Here is a 17,687-nt window from a genome sequence, read left to right on the forward strand (position 1 = left end):
AGAGAGGTTCTATTCTGCTCTAATAACTTGGCTTTTTACCAGACATTGTAATGCATTCTTTTTCTTTCTTCAGCAGAAGGCTGAGGGTTTAAATTGAATCCAGGCAGATGAATCACTGCCATCACTTTAGTTGTGCTTTACCTGAATCCACAGGGCAGAGAACAGGAGAAGAGACAGTAGTTCAATTAAGATTGTGGTACAAGTAAATCCTTTGTATTGTTATAGAGGCTTTGATTATAAAGTTCTTCCACAGAATAGGGTGAGCTGACAAAACAAGATAGACCTGAATGGTATTTTCATCCTGTGTGTATAAAAAGTGATTTAGATTAGTGCAGATCTGGGGAGTGGGGAGAGCAGCCTGGATGCTTAGGTGACTTCTTTCCCTCTCCCATTTTATTTAAATAGATGCCTGCATGCCTGTTTAATTCCCCAGCCATAAGCATGTTCCTCCCTGCATTTTGGAGGCTCATGATTCTGCAGGCTGCACCTGATTAGGTTTTCTAGCAGTCACTTGTGAGTGGGGCCATCTCCTGCCACTCCTGGGAGAAGTTTGGGTGCCTGAGTTAAATGGCCAAGTTTCAAGCTGCTTCATTGAATTATTTTAAAGCCACAGACTGCATATCAACAGTCTTTTCTCTCCATAGTTTAAAAATAACTTGATAATATCTCCTTTGCAAGGACTTGAAAATTCTGTTGGTGTTTAAATTTATCTTCCCTTGGAAACATTGCATTGCCTTTGACTCCTCAGCTCTGTGAGGAGCGGAAAGCTCATGCTGTTACAGCAATGGGGGCAGCCTGAAGAGCCTTTTCTCTTCTTGTAATTGGTTTAATGCCTTCTAATTGTAGAGGGGTACCTTAAATGCCCCTACTCTCAGGATTTTGAATGTGGAATTAGTGTAAATTCAGTTTTTCCTGCTGCCATTAAGAACTTCCTCTGTGGTTCATAAACGCTCTGGATTCTTAAGGGGGAAAAAACCAAAGTGATAAAGACAGCAGGGATTTAAATGAAGAACTCCAAAAGAGACCTGTCTAAACAGTAGACTGATTGCTTAATCAGAAGACTTGGGGACAGCTGGTTACTGACCATAGAAACCTCCTGAGTGAGGGCAAATGCTGCTCCCACCCTTTCTGGGGAGTGTCTCATTGAGGCTGATGCCCTCAGAGGAGACAGGTGTATGTGCACCTGCCCTGCCAGCAGTGCCATGGGCTGCAGGAAAGCAGAAGCTCCTGGGAAGTAGGATTACTTCCCCAGCTGCTGGATGTCTAGCAGATTTCTCTCAAGCCCTTCCAAGCTGTGAAGGTAGGAATGACATTAGCTGTTTGTAACCTGTTGCCTGCCTTTCTCTTAGATGTGTTTCGCTACAACCTCAGGCTTTTCTCATTTGCAGCTTAACTTTGTTATAAGTTGACTGCTTTTACTTCCAGCTTCATTGATATTTATTACAAACTTGCCCTGCAGGTCAAGAAAGAAGGTGCCTCTGTTTGCACAAGCAACCCTAAATGGAAGTCATAGTTGTTTTTACAGTACTGATGATCTGATTTCAACCCCCTGTGGTTACCCAGGGAATTTAGAAGGGTTTTTTTTTTCACAAATGCTGCTTTGCTCTGTATTAGTACTTTAAAAGTTCCTGAAGCTGTTGTACACAGGAGGAATCAATGGGCAGTCATGCCATGGAATGTTAAGCATGTTTCCAGGACAAGCTCTTGGCTTTGACCTTTGGGTACCATGCAGTGTAGATGGTGTGGCTGGACTGAAAAACCTCCAGAGCATGTGAACAAATACCCTGGCTGTGGAGGGTGATTGTGTTGCCACAAAAATGGAGCTGTGTGTGTTGTTGGGGGATGGATTAGGGAACAATGCTTAGAGCAAGAACTCCACACTGTTGGGGTGTGTGCCAGATCTGACCAGGGTGTTCTGAACTGGGTAGGTCCACACTGCAAACTGTGATTTTCAACTCTGCCATACCAGGATGTTTAGGAGGTAAAATATCCTCCTGGTAAGTATGTGGGGTATTTTTACAGAATTCTCAACCTATATTTTTGTTTCTCAGTATTGAGTTCGACCGAGACTGTGACTACTTTGCCATCGCTGGAGTGACAAAGAAGATTAAAGTCTATGAGTATGGTACAGTCATTCAGGATGCAGTGGATATTCACTACCCTGAGAATGAAATGACCTGTAATTCCAAAATCAGGTAGGCATTGATTTATATTTGAACTCAGAGTGCCTTTTCCACTTGATTGTTTGTGTAGCAATTGTTCTGCTTTCTCTATGGGAATTGGAGAGGAAAGGAGGAATGCAGGCACTGATGGAGATTGGGTGGCACAGGCACTGTTACTTGTGTTTACTGGGTTCATCCAAGGCTTGATGAACAAAGCCCACATATCTGGAGGAGAAAAGGCAACAGGGAAGTAAACTTGCAAATGCTGTTGGATACCTGCTCAAAGTGGTGGATACATGTTCCAGGTAAAGTCATAGCTTGTCCAAGGTAACCTCTGTACCTAGTTCTTCTTAACAGTTACTGATTCTTCATGTTCTCTTCATTGACCAGATCCTTTCTGTTCTTCTGAGAGGTTGCTAGTTCTCAGGAAATGTTCCTCACTGGCATCTTCTACCTGGGAATTTTTGTCTGCCTGAAGTACTGTTCTGCTGGGCCTCATAATATAAAGCTCCTGAGAAAGGACCTTTCTTGATTTTTTTTGCTTCTGTGCTATCATTACTGTGAATCCATTTTTTTATCCCTTTAGATGTATTAAACCAATGAAATATAGACCACCATGTTAGAAACTCAACTGAAAGAATCCAGCTAAATAACTTTAAAATTCTAATTCAAAAAATCTCTTAAACCTCAGAAGTAAATAATAGAGGCAATCAAACCCATTCAGTATTATAATACAAGTCTCCAGCATCTCTGTTGCAATAATTTGTTTTTATTTGTTACTCTACATTTTAAAAGCAGTAAAGCACCCGTGAAAGTGCAAGTAATAAATTTATGTAACAGTCCAGCTTCCATGAAAACAAAATGTTGTGCAACAAAATTAAGAATGTTTGTGAGCCTATTTTAGAGCGTAAAAGTCACGCTTTGTTTTGTAGCTGACACATTTCTAAAGATAGCTCAGTCATTCCTGTGTTGCTTGTGCTCATTGTTCCCAGGAATTACATAACAGTATTTTATGAAGGGAAAGATGTAAATGCAGCTGACCCTGGGACTAGATTTCACAGTGGGTAAAAGCAGCCTGAGTGGTTTGTATTGATATGCTGTACTGATTATGGAGCTTGTGTTTGGCTGGGCTGGTGAAATATTCTGCATTTTTACCTGAGTTTGCACCATTCAGCTTCATTTTTGTGGAGAGATGAGCAGAATAGTAGGAGAACCATCTCGCAGTCTATTAATACCTTTTGCTTAATTAGAAGGAGAAAAGCAATATGTGTTTGGAATTTGTTTCAAGTTGTCCAAGAAATACCAAACTTGCAGTTTCAGTTTTGACAGGGGAGCTACCCTGAGAGTTGTTAATTCCCCTTCCCCCACAGCTGCCACTGAGGAGGGTCACATTAGGGCTTTCTCTGGTGTTACTCATGTTGGCTTTGTGCTCCAGCCAGGATGCTGCTTGCTTTCAAGATTTTTCTCATTCTCAAATTTCATGCACGTATATATTTTATGTGTATATGACAATGCTAAATGTACTGTCCCCTGACCCTCTTCCTCAGCAGAGGGGGTTTGGGTCCTCTCTCATTTTCTTGCCCTAGTTTCTCTCATTCTTTTGAAGAAATAAATGGTGGGGGTTTTTTCCCCATCAACCTCCTCCAATTATATCAGGCTTCCTTTGGCAGGTAGGTGCTTTTGGCTTTGACAAATAAAGTTGGTCTGTCAGTCAGAGGCATCCTTGCTATATCCATTAGCTGTGCTGCCAGTCACCGGTGCCGGGGCTCACTGCTGCAGCGTCAAGCAGCATAATTGCTTGCTTTTCTGAAGTGGCATAGCTTGAGGGAGAAGTTAGAGATGAAGGCTGCAATTTCATTATGGAATATTGCAGTGTGCTGAAAATGTGCCCATATTGTAATAGAAAAATCTAAATAAGTGGAGCCTGCTCTTTGTAAAAAGCCTCAGTTTAAAGCTGTTGATCTTAATTTGGGTGAAAGTGCAGCTTCTCCAGGAGACTTTACCTGTGAGTGCCCCTTCTGTTATCAAAGACAAACATATTTCTGCTCTAGCAAATAGGTGGTATTTTTCTTCTTGGCAGAGATGCAGGGGTCTGTGTGCAGATGGGATTTGGTGACATGTCTCTCCTGGTTAAATTGATCCTGGTTAACCTTGTTCAGAGCAATGATGCCGGAACATAAATCATTAGCGATGATGTTGGTGACTCAGCTTTCAGAGGAGCAGAGGCTCTGATGGGCTTTTATAAAAGCAGACAGGTGACAGCATTTGTGAGGACTTGTGTCTGGCCAAGAGCAAGTCTGGCCCAGAGCAGCTGCGGGAAGGGAAGCCCGTGCCGGGGCTGGTGCCAGCCCAGCCCTGCTCTGCCATGTGCCAGCTGGGTGCCTGCTGAAAGCTTGAGCTTCGTGCCAGCAGTAATTGATTGTAGGCTTTCCTGGAGCAGAGCCCTGGTACCAGCTGTAGCTGAGTCTCTTCCTCTTTTCCAACCCCCTTTTTTTACACCCACCTGCTTCTTAAATACATTCTTTTTCATCATCTGCTAAGCCTTCTTATCCCTATTTTGAAGAGCGGGGAGGAAGTCGGTGTGTTGGGTTTCTGGTAAATGTGCATCACATCCCCTGGGAACAACAGTGGCATAAGCTTCCAGGAAAAACACAAGATGACACATAAATCCTCATAAAAATCCCATTTACAGATTCATAGCTTCAGTACAAGAAACAAATCCTGGCATTGTGTAGTAGCTATAAACAGCACCCTGTGAGCTAATTATGACTTGCTGTGTCCCTAGCTATGGCAGGCACTAATCTGCAGCTCCCCCCGTGCAGGAGATGGGAAAGGACAAAGAGGAATGGCTAGCAGCAAGCCACAGCTCTGCTCTGATTTATTCAAGAGGCACATTTGTTGTTTTGCCATAGGTCACAGGGGGAGAAAAAAAAGGAGATCTAGCATTCAGGTAAAAAATTGGCTTTAGGCCTTGTTAATCTACAGCAGATGATGTGTGAGTGTGGTTAGGTAAACATGCTTTTGAAATCTGTGTTTAGTATTCTGCATGCTCACCACCGTGTGTTTGCAGCATCTGTACTTCAGTGATAGATGTTGCCACAAACCTCCAAAATCAGCTGCATCTGTTTAGTCAATTGCAGTAAAAGCAAGGCATCAGTATTCTTTCTTTTTTAGGAGGCTGCTAATATTTTACAGTTTTCATTTTTTGGTGTCAATAAATCAAATATGTGATTGCTATATCCTAATAGTGCTTCATGGGTGTATTGCTGTCAGCTTTGAAAATGGCAGCCACTTCTTGCTATTAACTTTAAATTAAGCAAAAACTTGTCATATTGTCTTTTTCATTGTAGACTCTGCAATTTGGAATGGTATGAGCTGGTTGTGTTGGGTGCCTGTATTTCCAATGCAGAGGATGTTTGACAATAAACAGGTTATAAGGAAATATGTCTTCAACTTGCATTAATTCAGGTTTTTGGAATCACTAATTCACTTTGCAAGAAGATGAAATTTTTCTCCAGAAGTATTTGTTTTTAACCATAGCAGAGGTTTTCTTTGAATTGATTAGGAAAAAAGGGGTTTATTTTAAAACATTCATCACAGTAATATAATTCCATATGTCTCTGAAGTATTTGTTTCGTGTTGTTATTCATGTGGATGTCCTTTGCAGTAGTAGATCATGCTCTTAAAAACATTTCAGTCCTAAAACTACCAGTCATCAGCTGGCTCATGGTGACAGAGTGGGTCTGAAGCACTTGGTGCTCAGAAGCAGATCACACCACAGGAGTTTGTGCCTTATTAAAAGCTTTAACTTGATTTAGCTCTCACTGCCAGAGGAGTGGTTGACACTGGGTAGCTTGAGCTGGATTTGAGACATATTAGCCATAAAAATACTGTCTCATGAAAGAAAGATCAGCATAACTGACAACACTAACTGAGCTGGCCCACTTGTGTGTCTGAATAAAATGAAGGATGCACATGAATCTCTACAGGGTCAGGATTTCTGTGGCTGGATCAGATGCTGAGGTTAGGAGGGTTTTTCTGAGGTTGGTGATTAGCTTTCAACTACAGTTGCTCCAGCTTAATCCCCTAGAAAGGAAAGCTATCACAACTTCTGATAAGATAAATCTCTGGGGTGTGACTATCACACTCTCTCTGGATTAAAGAACAAAGCAAAAACTGGGGAAAAAAATACAGCTACCGTACTTAAAATAAAAGATGGCATCACACAATGCCTTTTAGTCCAGTGAATTATACATTCTCTCAGCCCTAGGTAGTGATTTTTATATAATATCTCAGAGCCTTCATACTTCAGTTTCTTCTGGATGTGGCTGCAGACCATCTAAAGGTTGTTTACAAAAGGTTATTTTTATTAATTTCTAGGAGCTTGATAGTTAATCTGAGGACTGTGTAAGCTGCATTTTTGGTTCATATCACCTTTGACTTTCCTTTGCCCTTCTCCAGCTTGCTCCGCTATGCCTTTTTTGAGTTTGTTACCCATGATGGCATCTCAAGGGAACCCAAAAAAATAGATGTCTTTAAAGCTTCAGCAAAATTGCCTGTGTTGGGCATGGAAGAAAGATCAGTGGCTCCCTTAAGGGGAATGTGGCAGAGAGTTCTCAGCCCTCTGCAGGTCCCAGGAAAGCCATATGGAAGAGAAACACATCCCAGGTCCAGGACAGCCTTCTTCCTGGTGTGGATTGTCACAGATGCCAGAGGATACAACCAAAGGACTTCTTACAGAGTGACTTTTAGAGGTGCAGAGAATGATAGGACAAGGGGGGAATGGTTTTAAGCTGAAAGAGGAGAGGTTTAGGTTGTGTTAGGAAGCTGTCTGCTCAGAGGGTGGTACAACTCGGGTTGTCAGAGAAGCTGTGGCTGCCCCATCCCTGGAAGTGTCCAAAGCCAGGTTGGACAGGGCTTGGAGCAACCTGGGATGGTGGAAGGAGTTCCTGCCCCTGGCAGAGGAATGGAATGAGGGGACATTTAAGTTTTTTTCTACCCCAAAGCATTCTGTGATTTCTATGAAAGGACAGCCTACCTGCAAAGGGAGTTCCCCTCTAGCTGATCTAACCCTAAATTGCCCTCTACAAAGGTTAATTTGGAGAATTTAAATTAGAAAGAAGCTTAGGTATTGGAATGTTAAAGGAAAAGCTCTAGTTTCAGACTTTGTAAAGAAAGTTGGGTGGGGATGAGGGCAGAATTAAGGCAGAGAGCTGGAACAGAGTTGATTTTGTCTTACTATGATCTTTTAATCATATTACTTAAAAATGAAAGATTTATGGTGTGTGTGACTTAGAGGGTGTTAATTGAACCACTTAGTGGCTGCAAATCCCTAACCATTTTTCACCTGTCAGTTCCTGTTTTCCCCTCTAAGTCTGTCTATAAATGCTTTCCAAATGAATGTTAACCCCTTGTTTAACACCATCATGCTGCAGTGGGATCTTTGCTGTGCCAGAACTAATGAAAATGCTTTTGGGCACAGAAACCATGTTTTTCTCCATTTGTACCATCAGTGAAGTATTGTAAATCTATCACATCTCAAACAGAACTGTTAAACTCTTGTCCTTTACATCTTTCTACCTACTTAGTAATTCTTAATTTTCATTGTCTGGGGTGATTTTTTTTTTGACAAGATGTGGTTATGCGATTGTTCCACCTGAGTATGAAGAGAATATTCATCCTCTAAGTATCCAAAGTGTCACCAGCACATCAGCTTTCATCTAGCAGCCTTTTCACTTGCTGGTGTTGTCTGATGTCCTCTCAAAGCCATCCAGATAGGAGATGGCTTTTTAAGATATGGCTCTGGGTTGTATTCTTTCTGCTTGTACATGATGGCTTCACTCACAGATCATTTCCTTTCTTCCTTAAGCTCCTTGAAGCCCTGACTTGAGAGGAGTTAATCTGGTTGGGAGGACAGGTTTGGACGGATAAAGGTGTCCTGTGGTCTGGTTTCTACCTCCCTGCCAGCGGCTGGAGACTGTTCCCAGCCCCAGCTCAGTGTGGTGGAACTCTAGGGCTCTGAGCTGCTTTTGCTTCCATCAGAGACTGCTCCAGCTGGAAACATGACTCCAGGTGTCAGATGTGGTTAACTCTGGGCTGCTGCAACCTTCACCGCATGGAACTGGTGGGCAGTGCCTGCCAGCTCCATTTGGAACTCGGGGAGTCACTAAGCTTCTTGGAATAAGGCTTCTAGTGAATCATAGGCTGTCAAGACCTGCTTTTCTGTGTGGGAACCTAATGGAAGTAGAACTGAAATAATGATGGCTCCTTGATGGTGCATTTGTGGACAGCTCTCATGCCTACAAGGGTTAGGGATACTTGACTTAACATCTTCTCATTAATGACAAATCATGGAAGAGGTAAAGCCAGGGAAACCATTGCATGAGCTGTATCACTGCAACCATCATCTTAGCAGCTGGTGGTTAAAAATGATGACTTATATTGGGTAAATAAAATTTTAAGTTTCTGAATGTAAAGTTTAAAAACCAAGGAATGCTGTTAAGTTTCAGTGTAGTCAGGAGGAGAATGCCAATGCTCCTTACTGTTACTTAAGTAATGGAAAAATAAATGTTTAACTACCATGAGAAAGGAAAAGGATTTTTCCTCTTCTGTGTGTAAATTATTAAGGAAAACAGGATTGAAGGGTATAGTGGAACCAGAATTCAGCAATCCTAATTCAGTATCCATGTATCTGTATCATATTTCAATGTGTAGCTGCTCTGATCAAAGCAGTACTAAGAAGTTACAGAATTGTGGACTTCTGGTTTGTATTGTTGGTTAAAACTTGGCCCCAAGGCTCCCATGATCCAGTTATCCGTGTCAGAGCTGCTCGAGGACCTGCATGAATGGGATCTGTCAGCTCAGCTTCTGCTCTGTGCATCACACTTGATACCTACTGGCATGCTTCTTTGCCAGATGGTCCAGAAATTGGTGAACAAGTATTACAAATTTTCTTACCTCTGTCATTGGGAGTCAGAGTGGAGGCATGGTGCCAGAATGCTGTGAGTGTGACTTGGCAGTGCTGCTGCTCTTGTTTTCTCTGCTGATCATTAGAGTTTGCCAGTGGAATCATATTTAGTTTTGCACAGCCCCTCAATTCAGCTTGAAATAAAATCCTGTGTGATAGATTTTCCAGTTCTTGATCAGAAGCATTTCCTAAAATATTCATAGTAAACAAATTGCTGTTTCCTCCTGGATGTGAAGGCATTTTTAGCATTTAGCATAACTAGCTGGAAGTAGTTTCTCAGAAGTCAAATTTTCATGTGCACATAGCTACATATATAGGATATTAGCTGTGTGCTGCAGGAGAGGTTGATTTACAGTCCATGCATCTATGAATTTTACATATACAGCTACTCTTAGGTAAGTAGTATATGGTATAATAATAATTTGGTATAATAATATAGTATAATATAGTATGATGGGAATTATTATTATTAATTTATGGTATAATAATTTGTTTATGGTAATAATAACAGTAGTGTCTATTGCTGAGAGGTTAAGGAGTCAAACCTTGAGCTCTCTGAGAATTTGTGTGGTATTCAAATAGCAAAAAAAATCAGTGTTTGAAATAATTGCATTTTTAAAAAACTCTAGACCCTAGCACTTCATATCAAGGGGCAAATATCTCTTCAGCAAACAAAGTTTTGCTTTTAGTTTGTGGAATAATGTTTGTTCTATTTCTAATGGGTTTTGGTTTTTTTTCCCCTAAGCTGCATGTTTCAGTGGGGTGTTTTCATCAAGGTGCTGTCTACTTTGCAAAGATACTCATTGCCTAATGTATTGCAAGAGTGATTTTTGTGTTGTATGTTGATTTACTGCAAGACTGACCAGGGTTTGCTCTTTTTAAGCTGTATCAGCTGGAGTAGTTACCACAAGAACCTGCTAGCCAGCAGTGACTATGAGGGCACCGTCATCCTTTGGGATGGATTCACAGGACAGAGATCCAAGGTCTACCAGGTAACACACACCCAACAAGGAACATTTCCTGTTGCATGTACAGTCTGAGGTGCTGCTCCTAGTCCAGCAAAAGGCCTTTCTGTTCCACAGGAAATTGATATTCCTCCTGTTTGGGAAATGCCTCTCATCTGCACAGCTTTATTGAGCTGTAGTCCTCCAAGGGAGGCAGCTCTGTCTTCCTCTCACAGTTGTGAGGCAGTTAGGTTTTTCTGCTGCTGCTTTTGGGTAGGGAATCTACACAAGGAGAAATCAGTTCCTGGAAGCTGTCTCACCTTTCTTTAGAAGCTTCATTTGCTCCATACCTGTTCCACTTCTGTAGGGGGATAGAATATAAGGAAAAATAAAGATAGTGTAGAAAGTAATCTTACCCCTAAGGAGTTTCAGCTGGGCCAATTATCAAAGACCAGGAATAGGCCTGGCTTTAACAGGCCACAGCTGTGACCAATGAGAAGAAGAGTGCTATAAAAGAGGGGGGTGGCTGGGTGAGAAGGGAGCTGGGGTCAGTTGGCTGCTTTGTGAAGAAGAGTCAGTGCTCTGAGGAGCTGCTCATGGGAAACACCAGGAAGGTATGGAATTCTTGTGATAAGGAGACAACAGTATGGAACCCCTGCAATAAGATAACAGCACACTTCAGTCTTTGTCAAAAGCCTTTTGTAAAACTGCAGTGATGGCCAGCACAGGTGCTTGAGATGCAGAAGAGCAAAATGCAGCCTTGAATGAGGCTGGGAGAAGGGAGCACAAGGCAGAGCAAGGCAGGTCCTTCCCCACACAAGACCTGGTCAGGAGGAGTTTCTGGCATTTTGTTTCTTTGTGAAACTCAAACATTGTGTTTGTATCTAATGGCTTCTGAGGAGCTCATGATCAGAACAAGGAGGATGGAAGAGGGCTGTTGTGTTTGGGAGGAGGCTGGAGGTGCTGCAGGTTGTGGTGTAGGTAGCACAGTCCATTGGAACTGGTCAGTGATAATGGATGAACTACAGACTCCTTGACAGTTCAACATAAGTTTTATGTCTAATCAGCAGATTTAGAATTTACTGATTAATGCAGGTCTTCATTTCCAGACAGAAGGAGCCTTGTTAACCCCTGTCCTGTAAGCTAGTGAGGAATTGTGCCAATCTAGGAAACTCAAGTTTGTTGTTTCAGTCCTAATATGTCACACTATGGGAGCTTTGCAGTTGATTTCAATGGTAATTACGAAACAAAAGAGGAAGGTTTTTTAAAAAGTTCCTATTTAGGCCACCGTTTACCTTCTCATTGTTTTTTAGTCATTTTATAATGCCTGTTTTCACTAATCCTTTGCATATCTCAATGAAAGAGAAATTATACTGGACAGAATAAATCTAGTCTGTTTTCCCCTCAAATACATTTTGCAATTCTTTGAGGCCGAATAATGAACCTAGAGACGACCAGCTGTTGCTTGTGTTAAAACAAACTCATTTTGCTTCTATAAAATTACTTAAATTTTTTATTTGGATTTGCATAGAGACATTGACATCTGCTTTGCATGTACTGAAACCCTTTAGTGACTTCATCCTTGTGAGCTTTTTGTCTTGTAAGCCTGTGTGAAGGCTTTACACAAGGGTTTTGACTGAATTTCAGATTTTATTCAGTGTAATGCTCTGCTTTCATGTGGGATGGGTAGCATAGCAATTACAGCTCTTCTGTGTTTTGAGGAAGAGTGTGCAGTCTTAATAATATTTCTTTCAGTGGTAAAACAGAGGATTAGACTCCAGGAGACTTACTTAATATCTCAGCAGGAAGGTGAGGATTTCCTGGACTTTCAGAGAGGAGGTGGTTGAAATGAGCATCTTGTCAGTATTGGGAAATACTTAAAAATTGCTTATTAATATTGAAAGATACAGCTACAAGCTAGGATAAGCAGCCAGTCATAGTGGAACCACAGACAGTCAAATAATGCTGCAAAACCAGGTTTTTAATGTGTGTATCCTGATTTTTTTTTCTCTTTCCAAGTAGAAATGAAATCAGTTTTAATTCTTAAAAAAGCCAGTCTAGTGTTCTCTGCTTTCCTGGCATGTCTAGCATATTGATAGGATCAATCTGATTAGGAGAAAAGATATTTTTTGAAAAACTGCTAACCATAGTAAGCTTCTGTCTCCTGGTCCCTGCTGACAATTTACACCAAACATGTGTGTTTTCCTTTACTGTTTTATCATATTACAGCTCACTACCTTGCAATGTTGTTCTTGTTTCTCTCAATAGGAGCATGAGAAAAGGTGCTGGAGTGTTGACTTTAACTTGATGGACCCTAAGCTATTGGCTTCAGGCTCTGATGATGCCAAAGGTAATGTTTTATTTCAGACTCTGTATAGAAGACACAAGCTCTGTGTATTCAATGGGAAGAACAAAAATGTGCTATTTCAAGAAGCTGATTCCTCAGCTGCCTTCAGTATTGTAATTGCTGAGGTAATGTGGCAAGATATTACTGAACAGTTTGGATCTTGGAAAAAGAGAGGCTTTGTTTGGATTAACATCTCTTGCTTCACATTTTTTTGTGTAATGTACTCTCAGCTAACATTCTCCTCCAAACAAACCAAAATGTGTTTTAACATTAGTTAAACTTGTTGAGTTAAAGCCTCGGGGCCTTTCAAAAGAACAGCATGTATTTATATTTCAAAAACAAGGCTGTCAGTAAAACAGCAGCAGTTAAAGAATGCCTGCTGCTCTTTTACCTGTAGCTCTGCATGTTAAAGACTGTTTCTTGGAGCTTTAAGGAGCTGGATGGTGGATTGTGTAGGAGTGCTGGGAGCAGCTCTCAGCCTTCCACACTCCTGGGCCCATTTGAAAAAGCCCTTCAGTCAAGCCCTTCTACATGGTGGTAAAAAATGTTCCTCTTCTATATAGGAAGCTCCTGAAGAAGAGGATAGCACTGAGGGAGGTGTAGAATTCTTCCTCTCTAATGAATAAGAGTTTTATTTGTAATTTTTACATATCAAATCAGAGTTATTTAACAGCAAGAGCTTAAAAGTTCCTTTCCTAAGCAGTGGAGATCACTTCTCCCAGATGGGCTGATAGAGAGCTCTGGACAGAGCTCTTCATGATTTGCTTTGAAATGATAAATTAATTTTTCATCAGTGCTAAACTTTGTAAGCTGCTCCTACAAAGAGTGCTCTGGAGCACTCTTCCAAAAAGCTTTTAAATGCTGTTCCAAAAGAAATTAATGTTCCTCAATTACATTTGCAATAATAGAGTCATAGAATGGTTTGGGTTGGAAGGGGCCTTTAAAGCTCATTTTTTTCCAGCCTCTGCTGTGGGCAGGGACACCTTCCACTGTCCCAGGTTGCTCCAAGCCCCATCCAGCCTGGCCTTGGACACTGCCAAGGATCCAGGGGCAGCCACAGCATCTCTGGGCACCCTGTGCCAGGGCCTGCCCACCCTCACAGGGAAGAATTCCTTCCCAATATCCCATCCAACCCTGCCTTCTGGCAGTATGAAACCCCTCCCCTTGTCCTGTCACTACAGTTCCCAAAGCTGGTAATTCCATTTATAAAACTTTAGTGATTATTTTTTATTTAAGGTGAGTTTAAAATGTTTTCAGTACACTTCCCCTTCCTTTTCTGGTGGAAGACAGGTATGTTTTCTGTGTGCTTAAATGCAGCAGGAGTGAATATTCACCTTGTAAGTTAACAGCCTCTTCATCAGTGCTCCCCACTCTTGCCATGCATATAAAAAGCTAATCTGGCAGGTGGATCTGCATTTATTAGCATGTTAACAAGGTGTCCAGTTTTGCAAAGCCAAGCTGCAGGCAGAGCTTCTGTCTTCATTTTAACTGTTCACTTCTTCAGTAATTGTCTGTAGAAGTGTACTGTTTACTTAGAAATTATTCTAATAAAGCCTGCAGATCCACATAACCTGCATTTCAATTCACAAAGGTCTTTTGAAGGTGTATTGGGGTTTTGGTGGATAAAACTGGTCTGGAACATTTTATCCTCTATTTTTTACCATGACTTGCCTGTGATTTGCATATATTAAGAGCCCTTTAGAGACAAATTGAGTCTCAGCAGAGATTTTAGAAGTTTTTGAGGTACAGATCAATAGCAGCAAAATGTCCACATTAATGTTGTAGTGTCCATCTTCCATTTGATCACACTGAAAGGATTAAATGTGAGGGAATGGTAACACTCATGACAAATGTCTTCATTGTAACCTGCCTAACTTAAAATTTTGTCCTTCTGCTAGTGTTCATGGTGGTTTGGCTGAGTTCTGGTCAGTTTTTAATACACAATAATACATGTGTGGCCAGGTAGAGTGGCAGGAGAGATCCTTTATCTACTTTTCCTGTCCTCTTTGATTTCTCTGCCCCTTTGAGGCCACACCGGGTGTGCAGGAGCTAATCTCATCACAAACACAAGTATCACATTTCCCTGTCAAGTGGTCAGGACAAGGCAGCCAAAAAAGGGACAGCTTTGCCAGTTCTTCCTGCTTGCTGTGTATCTGCCTGTCTCTCCTCTTTTTTTCAAGTCAGAAGCTAATTCTGAAAGTAGATGTGTGTTGGAGAAGGTGCTTATGAATGAAAAATCCTTTTCAGCTCTCTCTGCCAGGGCTCAGGCACTGCATAGGGGATGCTAACAGTGCTGTTAGGCAGAAAATTATTATCCTGTAATTAGCAGCAGCATCCCTAGGCCCCAGGTTCTTGCATTGTCCATCTTGTGAGATGAAAATAATCCAGAATATGCTTATCTGTGGAAGATCTTCCTACTTTCACAGCAGATAATGACAGCATAAAAGCATTATTGTACTTAGAATAACTAGTGTGTGTACAAACCCTTCACTTTCATCTACAGTTGTTTTGCACTCTCTTTTTCAAGGGGCAGAAGTGCTTGTGTATGTCTGTAGGGACCCAAAGGTATACTCTAACTAGATAGCAGTGAGCAAAATTGGTGTTTACTTGTTCTGCAAGGAGCTTGGGGAGTAGGCACAGCCTTAATTTAAATTCTTTTGTGCACATAATAATGGCAGGAGCTGTGATACTCATGTAAGTAGGAAAGGGTGAATTTCTGCTCTTGGAGAAGAAAAGATTAATTTTGTCAAGGCAAAATGATGGCATCAAAGTACCAGGACAGGGCTAGAGCTAATCCACTTAGCTAATGACTTTCAGCTGTCTGTTCTGAATTGGGGGTGGAGTTTCATGGCTATTGTAAAGTTAGCAGATGATGGACAGTGAAATATTTGGTGATGCTCTGTGAGTAGAATTTGTGTTCACTGGGATAGATACATTTCTTTGAGATGATCAAATATTATTGTGGTCTGACTGTTTTTGAAGCTCTCTGAAGCTGAAGAAAATAGAAGAAGCACTGATAAATTCAAATTAAGAAAGCATCCTGGTTTTACCAGTTCCTTCATTATTCCTGGCTCAAAAGTGAGAGGTAGGATAGAGCAGGAGCACTGAGAGCTCTGAGTTTGTAGCAATAGTTACTTTTCATTGTCTCCTGGCAAGGAGGAATGCAGGCCTGTGTCTCATTACATCTAAAGAAAGTAATTTCCATGCTGCCTCAATAAATGAGATCCTGGTACTAGTCCTGCAGCTATTTTTTTTACAGTGCACTTAATTCAGCAAGCCAACACAGATATGCAGATATGGCTTCATTTAAAAAAAAAGCCTTCTACAGAGGGGAAATGGCCTGAGACTGGTGGAGTCTGCTCCACCAACTTCCACTGGATTGTTTGGGACTTCATTTTCATTGATGCTTCGTTCCTTTGGCTTCGCTTGACTTGAGGTGTTGGTATTTATTGCTCTCAAAATATCTAGCTGAACCTTCAATTTGGTCATTTTTCTGGCTAAAAATTCAGTAATTTTCTGGAGACTTGTGAGATTGTTGGATTGATTTAGTGGAATTGCCTTGAAGAAGTCAAGATGATGTTGATGTTTATTTTTTATTGGCAGTAAAGTCTGTGCCTTATGCAAAGAGTGCCCTGCAGTCACTGCCTACTGCCAGTCACCAGTTTACACCACCTTCCTGACCCCTGCATGAGGCAGTGGATCCAAAATTCTGCCTAGCAGGACAATTCAGCAGCTTTCTCCTTTCCTAGGGATTCTGCTAATCTCTGCAAATGAATTTTCTGGTAGCAAGATCCTATTCCTGGCTTAGAGCTTCTCCAGAGTAGCAGCAGATGAGCAGATAAGAACTCACAAGTGACAGGCTGGATGAAACATCCTTACTCGGTGTACCAACTGTGAACATCAACCTTCAGCTATTGTAGTACAAGCTTCTGCCTCTTCCAGTCAGTGTTTAGACACAGAACTGATGCATGGAAAATTAACTGATGAACTTACACATTTGGTGTAAATCTTCAACTAAAAAAATATCTTGAAAAGGCCAAAACATTTTAAACTGAAAAAACTGTTCTGGAGGCATCTTTTTAATACAATAGTGAGGGATAGGTATTTAGCCACATCAAGATGTCTCTCAGCAGCTGCAAAATGAGAGAAAATATGCTTTGAGAACATGTGTTTCAGAAATAGTCAATCTCAGATGGTTGCTTGTCTCATCAACACAATTCTGGATGTTACCAAGACATCTGTGTTGGATAATTACTGCCTCGACCCCAGCAAAACCCATGAAAGCTGCAGCAAATAAACTCTACCCTTATGAATTATGCTTTATTAACCTGTCAGTTCTTTTTAAAAAATAATGGGCAGTTCTAGGTAAAACTTGACATGTTTCATTATGTGTTATGTGTCCCATCTATCCTTTTTATGGTACTGACTAAGATTTAATTGGAGCCCTGCATATCTCACAGCAGTTAGATCACAGAAATTGCAGGCTGTAATCTGTGCCTGTCACTTGTAACAAATATTATGATGACTTTGAGCACATGGATTGTCTCTTCACCAGATTAAATGGCTCAGCTTATGACCTGCAAGCTTGAATGAAAAAAGGAGCCAAACTGAAGCAGAGCCCTCAATTAGCTTTTGATACTGAGCTGGGACCAGATGGCCATTTGTTTGTTGGGGGGGGTCAAGGAGAGACTTGGCTGCTTTGGATGCAGCTTTAAGTACCTGGGTGGGAAGCTTCAAAGAAAGCCAAAGTGTTGTTTAAATACTAGATTTTGGCAGAGTATTGCTCTGAACTTGAGATCATGTACCCACCCCACACTCCTCAAGTTGAAGTGGTGTTGTCTGCTGACACTGTTCTCTCATAAACATGTTTTATTTGCTTCTTACTTATCTCATCCATAAACTTGATGGCCTTTACTGCCACCAGAACTTAGACTACTCATCTCTTGGTGTCTGTTCTTTTAAGCAAAATGTAAATATTTTCTTGCTCTCTGAAATTCTTTCCTATTCCCCTCTGTTCCCAAGTGCAGAACATGGTGGAGAGGCTTTATCATCTCATCTTGCCTGGGAGAAGAGAGCTTCTTAAGCCATGCTTGCAAAGCTGTTCTTTCGTTTAAAAATGTAGCCAGGTGTTTAGGATGAGTATTATAGCTCTGATCAATGAGAATGCATTTATTTCTGAAAACCAACCTGAGGCTGGGTGCTGTTTTCATTGAATTTTACATAATGCTTGTGGGCAAACAGAATATGCCCCTGGGGTTTGTATTTCT

The 17,687-nt window shown here is 41.2% G+C and overlaps 1 protein-coding gene across 2 annotated transcripts in view; it reads left to right on the forward strand.

Annotated features, from left to right (window-relative positions):
- COP1 (COP1 E3 ubiquitin ligase) overlaps positions 1-17,687 on the forward strand; it is a 124,654-nt gene that overhangs the window by 50,790 nt on the left and 56,177 nt on the right. For both annotated transcript variants that reach the window (XM_058808441.1, XM_058808442.1), the window contains exons 12-14: positions 2,052-2,195; positions 10,013-10,121; positions 12,342-12,423. In XM_058808441.1, coding sequence (XP_058664424.1) covers positions 2,052-2,195; positions 10,013-10,121; positions 12,342-12,423 — 335 coding nt within the window. The remainder of the gene's footprint in view (positions 1-2,051; positions 2,196-10,012; positions 10,122-12,341; positions 12,424-17,687) is intronic.

The sequence above is a fragment of the Ammospiza caudacuta genome, chromosome 7 (assembly GCF_027887145.1).
Source record: "Ammospiza caudacuta isolate bAmmCau1 chromosome 7, bAmmCau1.pri, whole genome shotgun sequence".
Lineage (NCBI taxonomy): Eukaryota > Metazoa > Chordata > Aves > Passeriformes > Passerellidae > Ammospiza > Ammospiza caudacuta.